General features: G+C 38.3%; 2 protein-coding genes and 1 long non-coding RNA gene across 4 annotated transcripts in view; 2 read left to right on the top strand and 1 right to left on the bottom strand.

Annotated features, from left to right (window-relative positions):
- Positions 1-13,740, top strand: part of LOC132846881 (butyrophilin subfamily 1 member A1-like) — a 28,013-nt gene that overhangs the window by 7,958 nt on the left and 6,315 nt on the right. The window lies entirely within an intron of this gene.
- Positions 4,989-6,661, bottom strand: LOC132846883 (uncharacterized). Its single transcript, XR_009648550.1, has 3 exons — positions 6,599-6,661; positions 5,876-5,969; positions 4,989-5,558 (listed from the first exon to the last, which is right to left on the bottom strand). It is a non-coding gene; the product is annotated as an uncharacterized LOC132846883 (long non-coding RNA).
- LOC132846882 (CD276 antigen-like) lies at positions 6,864-12,027 on the top strand. Of its 2 annotated transcripts, none has more exons than XM_060871664.1 (5): positions 6,864-7,001; positions 9,253-9,401; positions 10,093-10,440; positions 10,561-10,851; positions 11,085-12,027. In XM_060871664.1, exons 1-5 carry the CDS (start codon positions 6,958-6,960, stop codon positions 11,348-11,350), a joined length of 1,098 nt encoding a protein of 365 aa, XP_060727647.1. In that variant the 5' UTR covers positions 6,864-6,957; the 3' UTR covers positions 11,351-12,027. The 2 variants fall into 2 exon arrangements, with proteins under 2 accessions (XP_060727647.1, XP_060727646.1); XM_060871663.1 differs by having other exon boundaries at positions 6,865-7,001; positions 9,250-9,401.

Raw genomic sequence — 13,740 nt, 5'->3', positions numbered from 1 at the left:
TACAATCCTTCACGCTCTCTGAGATCACAAAACTCAGGACTTCTGGTAGTCCCCAGAATATCTAAGTCTACTAAAGGCGGAAGAGCGTTTTCTTATTTAGCTCCCAAACTTTGGAATAGTCTTCCTGATAGTGTTCGGGGCTCAGACACACTTTCACAGTTTAAATGTAGATTGAAAACTCATCTCTTTAGTCAGGCGTACACATAATACATCCCATAAATATTGTGCACTATCACACTAGACTTGCACATTCTTATGAACAGCAGATATGTTAATCCCTCTGCACTGCTCTTCTCTTCTCTTTTTCTACCCATGCTGAGACACCCATGCTAAGATCGTCTTCCGTGCGTTGAAATTTCTGGACCTCCACTGAGACAAGGCTGACTCTGTGAGAACCCTGAGACATCTACAGATCTACCGGCTCCAGTTGGACTCTGTGATACTTGTATATTTGTAACCACACCATCTAGTGTCACCCATATGAGGATGGGTTCCCCTTGAGTCTGGTTCCTCTCAAGGTTTCTTCCTTTACCAATCTAAGGGAGTTTTTCCTTGCCACTGTTGCCTGAGCCCTCAGACTTGCTCATTGGGGACAAATACACATACATACATACATACATACACACTGTGAACTGTATATATCTTGAATTTTTATTATATTAATTCTTTATACTTCTCCTTATGTTTATCTTTTGTTCTGTTTATGTTCTGTAAAGCTGCTTTGTGACAATGTCCATTGTAAAAAGCGCTATACAAATAAACTTGAATTGAATTGAATTGAATCATAGTATTTTTGTAAAGAAGCATTTATTATACTTTAAATGATCAGCTTGGTCTATTTCAGGCAGGTGACAGTCAGCTGTGAGCACCGGTGTAATTTCTGTGCCGTTCATCATTTAGTGTTAAATTCAGTCCTCAACGGTGGCAGCTCCAGTCGTCACCATGGCGACGTCCACCTAACATTTGTGTGCTTGAAGTAAAATACATGTGAAGGTTTCTGTTGTGTTAAAAGGTTGTGTGTTAGTTGATGAATCCCTCTTTCTGGACAAGGGTTACTGATGCATTTATTTATAATAATTATTTTTCATTTTGAGTCATGTGGCATTTGTACATTTAAACATTTAAAATGTTTATAAAAATCTGAAGGTGAATCTTATCAGAATAAAAACAGTTTAAACTGCATCTGATTCCTTTCTTTGCTTTATGGAGGTTGTTTTTATTTCAAAAATGTTAGGCTCAAAACAGCATATTGTAATATTAAAAGAGATTTCCATCACACACTAACACTTGCACGTGCACACACATACACACACACTCTCTCTCACACACACTCACCCCGAACAATCCTAGTTAATAATGACCCACACACCCATAAATACTGATCCACACATACACATCATGATAACGAGTAGAATGTGGAAGTCCCTACGCAGTCCGTGTGTGTAGGTGAGGACACGGTGGCTTAGTGGTTAGCACGTTCGCCTCACACCTCCAGGGTCTGGGTTCGATTCCCGCCTCCGCCTTGTGTGTGTGGAGTTTGCACCCCAAACCCCTCGGGGGTTTACTCCCCGGAGGAAACTTTCCTCCCACAGTCCGAAGACATGCATGTTAGGTTGATTGGCATCTCTGGAAAATTGTCCGTAGTGTGTGATTGCGTGAGTGAATGAGAGTGTGTGTGTGCCTTGCGATGGGTTGGCACTCCATCCAGGGTGCATCCTGCCTTGATGCCCGATGACGCCTGAGATAGGCACAGGCTCCCCATGACCCGAGTTTGGATAAGTGGTAGAAAATGAATGAATGAATTAATGAATGTGTTTGTGTGGTCCTGATACACAGATAATATAAATATCTTCTGAGTAATAAAGTGTGTGTGATGTGACGACGCCCTGATTCAACTCTGTGGTGATAAACACAAACATCAACACGGGTCAAGTGGAGCTTTTCTCACCTGCTAGTGTGAAAGAGAACAAAATCACAGTGTGAACGACCTCTCTCTGTCTCTCTCTGTCTCTCTCTCTCTCTGTCTCTCTCTCTTTCCCTCTCTGTCTCTCTCTGTCTGTGTCTCTCTCTCCTTCTCTCTGTCCCTCTCTGTCTGTCTCCCCGTGACCCGAGGTAGTTCGGATAAGCGGTAGAAGATGAATGAATGAATTAATTAACAACAGATCAATTAACAAACTAGACAATAACAATACAAAGTATGCGAGGGGGAATTTACAATAAAATATTAAATATAGTACAGATTTTCAAAGTTTTCAGTGCCTTTTGCTTGAAAGACAATCTTATAGAATCAATATAAAGTTCCATTTATTTTTTAAATGATATGAAACAACAGGGTTTCCCCCCCCCCAGAAAATCTACATTTGTGAATGTGAAATTTTGCTAACAAAAGGATCAGATTTATTATGTAAATACTATTGGTAGTATGGTAGTCTCTTTGATTCTTCAAAACACCAAAAAGCACATTTTTCCAAAATAAAGCAAAATTAACATCAATATTCTTAACAATAAAATCACAAACATTTTCCCAAAAGGTTTTTACAAGTGTTCAGTACCAATATAAGTGAACCACAGTTTCTAAGCTGTTATTACAAACTGTACAATTTGTGTCTATAAAGCTTTTAAATTCCACAAGAAAATGTTTTGTTGGGTAGATCCTATGAATAAGTTTAAATGAGACTTCTTTTATTTTATTTGTAATTAAATCCTGATTTGGAAGTAGCCAAACCTTTTTCAATATTATCTATTATAGTAGCCAAACAATATTATCTGTAAACTGGTTCCAGAAAGAATGAACATAAGGCAAAGATACAATATTTCTTTGAAATAAAGTTCTTATACATCTATTGTGGGAGATAAAGGACAAACAAACGTAGGGACTAGGGCTGGGTGATATAACGATAACTATATGTATCGCGATAGACACGAGATCGATATCAATAAAAAATGTGTTCGATAAAACATTCGATATTTTTTATTCTTCGTCGGAAGAAAACAGAGGTTACCTCTGTTATAAACAATTAATATAATAAAAAATTCAAGATTATTATTAGATATCTATAGTTCGCAATGTGTATGTATTTATCCCCAATGAGCAAGTCTGAGGTGACTCAGGCAGCAGTGGCAAGGAAAAACTCCCTTAGATGGTAAAGGAAGAAACCTTGAGAGGAACCAGACTCAAAGGAGAACCTCATCCTCATATGGGTGACACTGGAGGGTGTGATTATAAATATACAGTCTGATAAATGTTGTATCGGTGTAAGGATCACATGGAGTTCAGATCTCCTCTTTAGTATCCCAGAGTCCAACTGGAGCTGGTAGATCTGTAGATGTCTCAGGATTATCACAGAGTCGCCCTCATCTCAGTGGAGGTCCAAAATCTTCATGGCACGAAAGACGATCGGAGCTGGTACAATGTCTGGGTGTCTCGGGATGGGTAGAAAGAGAGAAGCAGTGGAGAGGGATTAACATATCTGCTGTTCATAAAGATGTGCAAGTCTGATGTAATAGTGCACAATATTATGGGATGTATTATGTGTACGTCTGACTAACGAGATGAGTTTTTAATCTACATTTATACTGGGAAAGTGTGTCTGAGCCCCGAACACTATCAGGAAGACTATTCCAAAGTTTGGGAGCTAAATAAGAGAACGCTCTTCCGCCTTTAGTAGACTTAGATATTCTGGGGACTACCAGGAGTCCTGAGTTTTGTGATCTCAGAGAGCGTGAAGGATTGTAACGTGTTAGAAGACTAGTTAGATACATGGGAGCTAAACCATTAAGAGCCTTGTACGTAAGTAGCAGCAGTTTGTAATTGATTCTAAACTTAACAGGTAGCCAGTGTAGAGATGATAAAATTGGGGTTATATGGTCATACTTTCTTGTCCTAGTGAGAACTCTGGCAGCTGCATTTTGGACTAATTGTAGCCTATTTATTGAAGATGCGGGACAACCACCTAGTAATGCATTACAATAGTCCAGTCTAGAGGTCATGAAAGCATGAATTAGCTTCTCAGCATCAGAGACAGACATTTGTGTCATCAGCATAGCAGTGGAAACTAATCCCATGTCTTCTAATAATGTTCCCTAATGGAAGCATGTATATTGAGAAAATCAGAGGTCCTAGAACTGATCCTTGAGGGACCCCATAATTAACTGGTAATAAACTGGAGGATTCACCATTTAATTCTACAAAATGGTATCAATCAGACAGGTAGGATCTAAACCAACTTAAAGCCTGTCCATGAATACCTGTGTAATTTTGTAAGCGATCTAGGAGAATGTTGTGATCTATAGTGTCGAATGCAGCACTAAGGTCAAGTAGAACTAACAGTGACATACAGTCTTTGTCCGAAGCTAAGAACAAGTCATTTTTGACTTTCACAAGTGCAGTTTCTGTGCTATGATGGGGTCTGAAACCTGATTGAAACTCTTTGAGGATATTGTTCTCCTGTAAGAAGGAGCTCAGTTGAACAGACACAACCTTTTCAAGTATTTTAGACATAAACGGAATGTGTGAAATAGGTCTGTAATTTGATAGTTCATTTGGATGTAAATTCTGTTTCTTAATGAGGGCCTAATGACTGTCAACTTATATATATGAAATATATACATACATGAATGCCTATATAATCATATTGTATATTTATTAAATGTACATAAACATTCATTAATAAAGTCCTGTCTAAAAGAAAAAAGAACATTGTCTCAATGGCCTTTATTTAAAAGCATATTTTGCTATCGTTTAAGTTCAGTTTTACATTTGTAGTATTTCAATACATTCTTGTCTGTGTTTCATAAAACAACAGTTCTAACTAGATTGTAAAGTTTGTAGAAAAACTAAGTTGGCTTGAAAAAGCCTAGCCAGAAAGTTTGAAAAAGTTTAACAATGTTCTAGCACGGTTTAACATGATTTAAAATGTTTCTAGTGTTAGGGGATAACAGCTTAAAGACCCCGGACCAGATATGATGAAAGACCAGGAGTCATGAGGTACAATCAAATAAGTAAAAATTTATTGAAGAATAGTTTCATCGGTAGAGCCAGGGGTCAAAGTCTCACGGGGTCGCAGGCCAGAGACTCTACCGTACACAATCTCACACCAGTTATAACAATGGCATGAATTACATCAGTACATACATGTTGGCTACCTGTCATTTGCAAGAGAACAAAGTTATAACCATTCTACACTTATGGATAGATAGGAGGGTAGAAGATTAGTAAGAAAAACAATTTCTTTGTTTTTCTTACTAATCTTCAACCCTCCTATCTATCCATAAGTGTAGAATGGTTATAGCTTTATGAATAGTTATAGAAAGAAAGAAAAGAATTAGAAACAAAGAAAAAGTTTAAGTTAAAGGTTTGTTGGAAAAAAAAAGAAAGATTAGTTAGATTAACTAGGCTTTTAAAAATGAACTGGTTGATTGAACGGCATTTCACTCTCCAGTAGCTGGCACCTATCACTGCAAAACCCTGGATGGTATATACGTACTGTCAAGCCAGCAGAAGTGTGCCCTCCTCCTAAATGGGTCTGTATCCACCAGACTTCTGAATTTGGAACAAACTAAAGACAAATTTAACAATCCAGAATCAACCTCCTCAAGGACCACGTGAAGAAGAATTTCAGACAGGACAGAGTCTGGCAACTATTAGATATTACAAACAAACCAAAAAATTAATACTGCATTTTCCAAACATCATGACCTAACCTCCCTTAAAACAGAATGTGCATATGGGTGCAGGCAATACCTGAAAACATTTAATTTAACCAGGTATTTGCCATAAAGCTACTACAATAGTTAAGATAACAAATAATGAGATAAAGGCTTGAAATCTGTTGTTCAAACTTTGCTTCTGTCATATTGAATGTAATACTACTACCATCAAGATTTCGATGTTCTGTACTTGTCCTGCCTCCTGTTGTTTTGTCTCTTCACGGATTACTTCCGACAAGGCTGATGCGCACTTCCTCTTTCTGGAAAAAAAAAAGCATTTTATTACCAAACATTACCAAAATGGTTTTTATTTACATATTCTTATCTATACCTTCCATGTGTCATTTTTGATAAGAGCAGATTCACCCATCACCGCCTGATATGGGCCATAAAGCTACGTTCTTAGAAAAGGATGAATCGTTACCTGCCATAATTGATATTAAGTTACACAAGAGGTGTAAAACAGAGTTAGAGGGAAAAAAGGTAGTTCTTAAAAGAACTGTTTTGTCAAAAAAAAAAAAAAAAAAAAAAATGCAAGAGCAATAAAACAAAAATCAATAAATGGTTGGATATCAGACAACCCCCTGAAAAACTAAATGCCCCCCCCAAAAAAAAACCGATATGGTTAAAGTTGTACGTGTATCATCAAGGCTGAGCTTGTCAATAATTCCAATGAATCAGCATGAGCTTTATTCTAATCAATAGATTAAGTTAACATGTTAACATGGTAATGGTAATGTACAGTAAGTTAGTATTTGGAGTTAATGATCGCCCCTCACAAACCAGGACCACACGGTGCACAAGCTGCGTTTCTACAAATGATTAAATTAACCAATTCAAGTAGTCACAGATTCACTGTCTCTAACATAAAAGTTCAAATCCAACTTACAGGGCAACAATTATTTATTAATCTGATCATTAATATACGAATTTAGCAAGCCAAACACTTCCAGTTAATGTGATTGGTTGCACCTACGTTGGACAATACTGATTGGCTGCCACAAAATAGCAGGTCCCTCCTAATATGGCAGCTACTTCCTGTCTGGTATGCGAGAACATTGGCAGGTTGAAAACAAGCCAGGCCATTCCTGCTTCTAACACACACACACACACACACACACACACACACCACACCCCCCTTATTGCGTATTGTGAGTCTGCTGTAAATGGGCAGGACTAAACACGTCACCGTGTCTGTCTTATACACACTGATCTGCTGTTCATCGACACTTAGGGCTGAAGAGGGATATGAGGGAATCTTTTTCTGCTGTTACATGGAGTTTCCTCTTACAGTAAGTGTGTTTTTACTACAGCTTTATATTAACAAAGCTCCTAAACCTTCAGCTCTATCTGGACCACAACAAGACCATCTATTATAATAATATATTTATAATGCATATTAATATCCAAAGACGTGCAGACAAATGTCAGTTGGAAGCTCGGAATTATATGCGGCGATTTATATAAATAAACATCATTATTAATGTCTCATAATTTGTATTGGTTTGTATTGAGGTCTCCTGTGAGTCGGTAAATAACAGCACAGTTGCAGTTACACTCTCGTGTCTGCCTTTTATTTTATACTTTATACTGCGCGTTTTCATAAGTTTACGCTGTTTGCTGATTCCGACCTAAAAAGCAGATGGACACATTTATACTAGGGCTGGCCGATTGTCCAAGCCACCTAAAAGGCTGGATTTGTAATATATTATAAAGGTTATCGTGGCAGTTTACTTAAAGCAAAGTATGGCAGTTCATATAGTATTTTGTTCTTATTTAGTGTAAAAAAAAAAAAAAAAAAGGGGGGATTCCTTTTGTTCATATTTGTAAAGGGGAAGGCCCTTTCCGCCCTAAAAAGCAAAAGCAGATCTACAATCACTGTCCCCGCCGCTAGAGGCAACTCTCATTATATATGCATTCAGTTCATAATATATGCACTTTACAGTTATAAGTAAATAAATGGTTAAAATGTTCAAATAATAATTAGAATAAAACAGGAATATATTTTTTGTTTCTGTTAGTTTATTTATGTTCTTAGTTAAAACCATAGAAGGGTGAGAGGGAATTATTTAATTGTTGTTATCACATCCGGGGGGGCGCTAAATGCAGAACAGACGCACGAGGTACGCGCTAATGTGCATACAAGTTGCACTTGTAAGAAGTGTTAAGTTTATTGCTGCTCTTTGGGTTAAAGGAGAAGAAACTATAACCTTCAAGTTTATTCCTCTTGAGTTAGAGAGGCCAATGAGGTATGTGTTTATGTGTAATTAGCCAATTTAAGTGTATTTTCTGACTTGTTGAATGTGCACTTTATTTAAGTTATGTATGTCCTCCTGTAGTTCTGACGGCATTTGGGAATTTGGGAATTTTCGCATCTTTGGAATTTCGACACTATCGGCATTATTGGAGCATAAGGCTACAAGACATGTTGAAGACTTGTCCAAAATAAATGTCTGTTAAAAACCAAGAACGACCTGAGCCTTTTATTCAACTCGAGGGGAGTACCAGTGATGATGATGATGATGATGATATTTACGTAGTTGAGTCCATTAGCACGGTGCACATGAAAGGAAAGAAATGGTTTGTTTGTCTGCAATTACATGGCAAGTCACTGCGTTGTCGGTTAGATTCAGGAGCAACATGCAATGTGATGAGCTACAAGGACAAAGTAAAGGTGGCTCCACACACACCACTCCGCCCTAGTAGCGCCAAACTACGGCTGGACTCCATGGGCGTTTTGATACAGAATGTGTGGTCAATGCAGAGAAATATCAGCTGTCTTTTGAGATAGTAGAATCAAGTCAAAATCCACTTCTCTCAGGCTCAACTTGTGAACAGCTAGGCCTGATGTAGATCACAATACCAGATGACGTGCTCAAAATTGGATATGAACGGTCTGAGGTTCTGACTAAGGAACAGTTAATTGATAAATACAGTGATGTGTTCAGATGTTCTGCCTTTTATTTTATGCTTATACTGCTGCATAAACAGGTTCACTTGTGACTCCTGTTCGGTTCTTTTGGATTTTGGGACTTTTCTTTGGGACAGAATAACTCTTATTAAACAATCTTTTGTCTTCACTGTCTTTTGTCCTACACTGTCTTGTCTCACACTTTGTACACCAGGTTGCACAGTTGCACTTTATGTATCTAGGACTAACTTACTAAGTCCTTATCTCTGTCTTTGTTTTATGTAACACCATGATCCTGTTGTCTCATTTCACTGTGTACTGCAACAGCTATAAATGGTTGAAATGACAATAAAAGCTTCTTGACTTGACTTAACACATCTGAACACAATAAACTATCAGTGAGATTAAAATGATCATGAAGATAACATTCTGAGGCAGATGCAGGGTCGTAATGGCGGCTCATTAAACAGTTGGCAAAAGACTTTCATCTGATTTTGTATGAATCGGATTAAAACAGATCATTAATTTACATAAATGATTTCTAGAAGCTTTTTTGTTTGTATGATGATGATGATGATGATGATGATGTTTTTTCCCACTCAAACCCTGATGTTGTTGTTTCTCCTCAGCAGCAGACACAAAGCCCATGGAGAAGATCCTGACCTGATGCTCACACACTACCTGTTACAGATGGAGATCAGTCTCAGATCAGTCAGGGATTCGACACTGACTCTGACTCTTCTGAATCTTTTCCTGCTGTTACATGGAGTTTCCTCTGACAGTAAGTCTGTTTTTACTACAGCTTTATATTTACAGCTCAGAGGAAGACTAAAAGTCTCCATCTGATGGTTGAAACCTAATGAGTGTTAGTCAAGCTTTTGGTGTAAAGTTTTAGTTAGATAATGTGTTAATAACACAGACATAACCTGGATGTTACAGTGGGTTCTGTTTATTATCACCATGTTACAGTGACAGTGAACTGAGGACAGAAATACTCACAGTATCACAATCAATTCTTGATTAACTGGCTTTATTGACCAACCAGATGGATAATCAGACTCAATAATGCTGTGAGAACTAATGATAAGAAAATAAAACAAATGTAATATAAAGGACATTATTTACAGCATTTGGCAGACGCCCTTATCCAGAGTGAATTATAATTATTGAACATTATAATTATTGAACAGAAATACAAATAAATCACATGTATCATTAACAGAAAATTTACTTCATTGGTCTTCTTACTACTACAGGAGAACTTTATCTTGCACCTGATGTCTCTTTCTATCTTGGATAGGTAAAATTTAACTTAGAATATAAGCTTGTAAAGTGAAAACTTTCCCTGTTTCAGCATGTGCTTGTCAGCATCTTGTCACCACTCACCTGGATAAACATTCACAGATTATCTGAATATTTACTTTTCTGTTGATTTAGCTCTTAAAGATCTCTTCTCATGTTTGTATCCGTAGCTGAGTTCGAGATCTCGGTTCCCACGGGTGTACAGATGGGTGTGTACGGCGAGGCGGTCCATCTGTCCTGCGTGTTCCCAGTGAGCGGCTCGTGGGACGCAGACAGCAGCGTGATCACGTGGCTGCACAACCTAGAGGTGGTCCACAGTTTCTTTCATGGCCAAGACCAGCCACAATACCAAAGCCAGACATACGCCAACCGCACCAGCCTGTTCCACCAGGAGATGAAGAAGGGGAACGCGTCGCTCAGGCTGGACCGCACCACTCTGGAGGACGCGGGGGAGTACACCTGCTCCGTCAGCACTCGGCTGGGCAGCCAGAGTAAGAGTTTCCCCCTCAAAGTAGCAGGTAATGATGAAACTGTACAATAAAGTGCTGTAAAATGTTAGCTACCTAGTGCTCACAGTGAAGCGTTACTGGTTGTCATGGTAACCGACCACTCAGCACTCTTCTCTACCCCTAATTTAGCGTTCTACTCTGAGCCTCGTCTGAAAATCTCTTTGCTGAGTGACGGCCACATGGAGGTTCTGGTGACCTCAGAGGGTGGGTTCCCCTCTCCCTCCCTGCAGTGGCTGATGGGAAACACCAGGGACGTCACCAACCACACGCACACGCAGCTGAGTAAGGACCATCACACAGGTCTGTACAGCGTGAACAGTAAACTGATCCTAAATGGAACCGTCAACTCCTCCATCACCTTCATCATGAAGAACCCAGATCTGGACCAGACCATCAGGAGGAGCATCGACCTCTTCTCAGGTGAGTTCATCAAGACCACACGTCCCCGAGAGGTTCATTAACTCACAACACCGCAAATGTGCCGTTATTATCATTTTTAAAAAATAAATTAATCAATAAATTCATTATAGTAAATAAAAGATTAAACAGAAAAGTCTATAAAGATTTTTATAATGTGGATTATAAAGTGGTCTGAAATAAAATCTGAAATAAAAACGCTGAACCTGTTTTTATTTAATTAATTTGTTTCACAGAAAATGGAGGCTCTGACCAGAGGAGCCAGCGAGCAGGACTCATTGTGCTTTCTGTTGTTGTAGTTATTTTACTCGCTGTGATCATTTCACTAATTATCCTTCGACACCGAATGATGAAAAAGGAAAAATCTCGAAATCCTTCAGAGAGTAACATCGAGTTATCAGAAGCTTCGATCCATCAGACAGCAGCTGAAAAACCTTTAATGGATGAAACTGAAAGTGTTACAGAATCCCAGATAAAGGAAGATCTTGTGCCAGGCGGCTAGACTAGAAGAAGAAATGTAGTTTATTTATTAGGATTTATTTCTTAAGTTCTCCACCAACTGGCCTTCAGCAGAGCAGTCAGTGATTAAGGCAGATGTGTGGAGTCACATCTTCAAAACCATCTCCATCCTGATCTCCAGCTCCTGTCTTCCTCACTGCTGAAACTTTTTATGGCACTGAATATTTAGAAGATTAATATTTCTAATGGACAATGTTAAGGGTCTGGTGTCTCTGATCAAAATCCAGATTTCAGCTAGAACTGAAGATCAATAAACCTCATCATAGTATTTTTGTAAAGAAGCATTTATTATACTTTAAATGATCAGCTTGGTCTATTTCAGGCAGGTGACAGTCAGCTGTGAGCACCGGTGTAATTTCTGTGCCGTTCATCATTTAGTGTTAAATTCAGTCCTCAACGGTGGCAGCTCCAGTCGTCACCATGGCGACGTCCACCTAACATTTGTGTGCTTGAAGTAAAATACATGTGAAGGTTTCTGTTGTGTTAAAAGGTTGTGTGTTAGTTGATGAATCCCTCTTTCTGGACAAGGGTTACTGATGCATGTATTTATAATAATTATTTTTCATTTTGAGTCATGTGGCATTTGTACATTTAAACATTTAAAATGTTTATAAAAATCTGAAGGTGAATCTTATCAGAATAAAAACAGTTTAAACTGCATCTGATTCCTTTCATTGCTTTATGGAGGTTGTTTTTATTTAAAAAATGTTAGGATCAAAACAGCATATTGTAATATTAAAAGAGATTTCCATCACACACTAACACTTGCACGTGCACACACATACACACACACTCTCTCTCTCACACACACTCACCCCGAACAATCCTAGTTAATAATGACCCACACACCCATAAATACTGATCCATACATACACATCATGATAACGAGTAGAATGTGGAAGTCACTACGCAGTCCGTGTGTGTAGGTGAGGAACAGCATGAATTTTCTCTCCATCAGCTTTAGATAAACACAAAAAAAAATTCACACACCCTGTAAATGCTGGTTCAATATTCATTAAACATACTGTGAAGACTGTTTCTCTGAAGTACAGATTATGTGATGAGCTAATCATTCCACAGGTCTCACACACACATGTAACACACACAGTCATGCTGACACATAAACAGCTGAAAGAATATGCAGTCTCTTGTGATCCTTGTGGTTATTAGGTCAAGTAAGATCTCTTTTCAACCTACACTTCCTGGAGGTGTAGTGTGGAAAAGAGGTGGTTTTAAGTACTTGGGTGTCTACCTGGGGAATGATGAGTTTTTTAGAGGAAGACTAAAAGTCTCCAGCTGATGATTGAAACCTAATGAGTGTTAGTCAAGCTGTTGGTGTAAAGTTTTATGTGTTAATAACACAGACATAACCTGGATGTTACAGTGGGTTCTGTTTATTATCACCATGTTACAGTGACAGTGAACTGAGCACAGAAATACTCACAGTATCACAATCAATTCTTGATTAACTGGCTTTATTGACCAACCAGATGGATAATCAGACTCAATAAATTCAGTGAGAACTAATGATAAGAAAATAAAACAAATGCAAAATATAAATTACAATAATTATTGAACAGAAATACAAATAAATCACATGTATCATTAACAGAAAATTGACGTCATTGGTCCTCTTATTACTACAGGAGAACTTTATCTTGCACTTGATGTCTCTTTCTATCTTGGATAGGTAAAATTTAACTTAGAATATAAGCTTGTAAAGTGAAAACTTTCCCTGTTTCAGCATGTGCTTGTCAGCATCTTCTTCCTCCCTCTGTCACAATTTACATGATAAAAGTCTCTTGCCCTGCAAACCGTTTCAATGGTAAAAATATTCAAACAAAAACATCATAACAATGAAGAAAACCATTTAGTTAAAATAAACTCTGTTCAATGTCAGTTATATCTAATTCCTATATTCCTAAAATGGCTGAGGAACAACTTTACCCGTGTTCTCCCCCCCCCCCCCCCCACACACACACACACACACACACCACACCCCCCTTATTGCGTATTGTGAGTCTGCTGTAAATGGGCAGGACTAAACACGTCACCGTGTCTGTCTTATACACACTGATCTGCTGTTTTCTGTCATACACACTGATCTGCTGTTCATCGACACACACTTAGGGCTGAAGAGTGATATGAGAGTTCACGCTCGGAGGGATTCGACAATGACTCTGACTCTTCTGAATCTTTTTCTGCTGTTACATGGAGTTTCCTCTTACAGTAAGTGTGTTTTTACTACAGCTTTATATTAACAGAGCTCCTAAACCTTCAGCTCTATCTGGACCACAACCAGACCATCTATTATAATAATATATTTATAATGCATATTAATATCCAAAGACGTGCAGACAAATGTCAGTTGGA

This window comes from Tachysurus vachellii, chromosome 6, assembly GCF_030014155.1.
Source record: "Tachysurus vachellii isolate PV-2020 chromosome 6, HZAU_Pvac_v1, whole genome shotgun sequence".
Lineage (NCBI taxonomy): Eukaryota > Metazoa > Chordata > Actinopteri > Siluriformes > Bagridae > Tachysurus > Tachysurus vachellii.
Note: the sequence above shows the minus strand (reverse complement) of the source record. Positions and strands in the feature narration are given on the sequence as shown.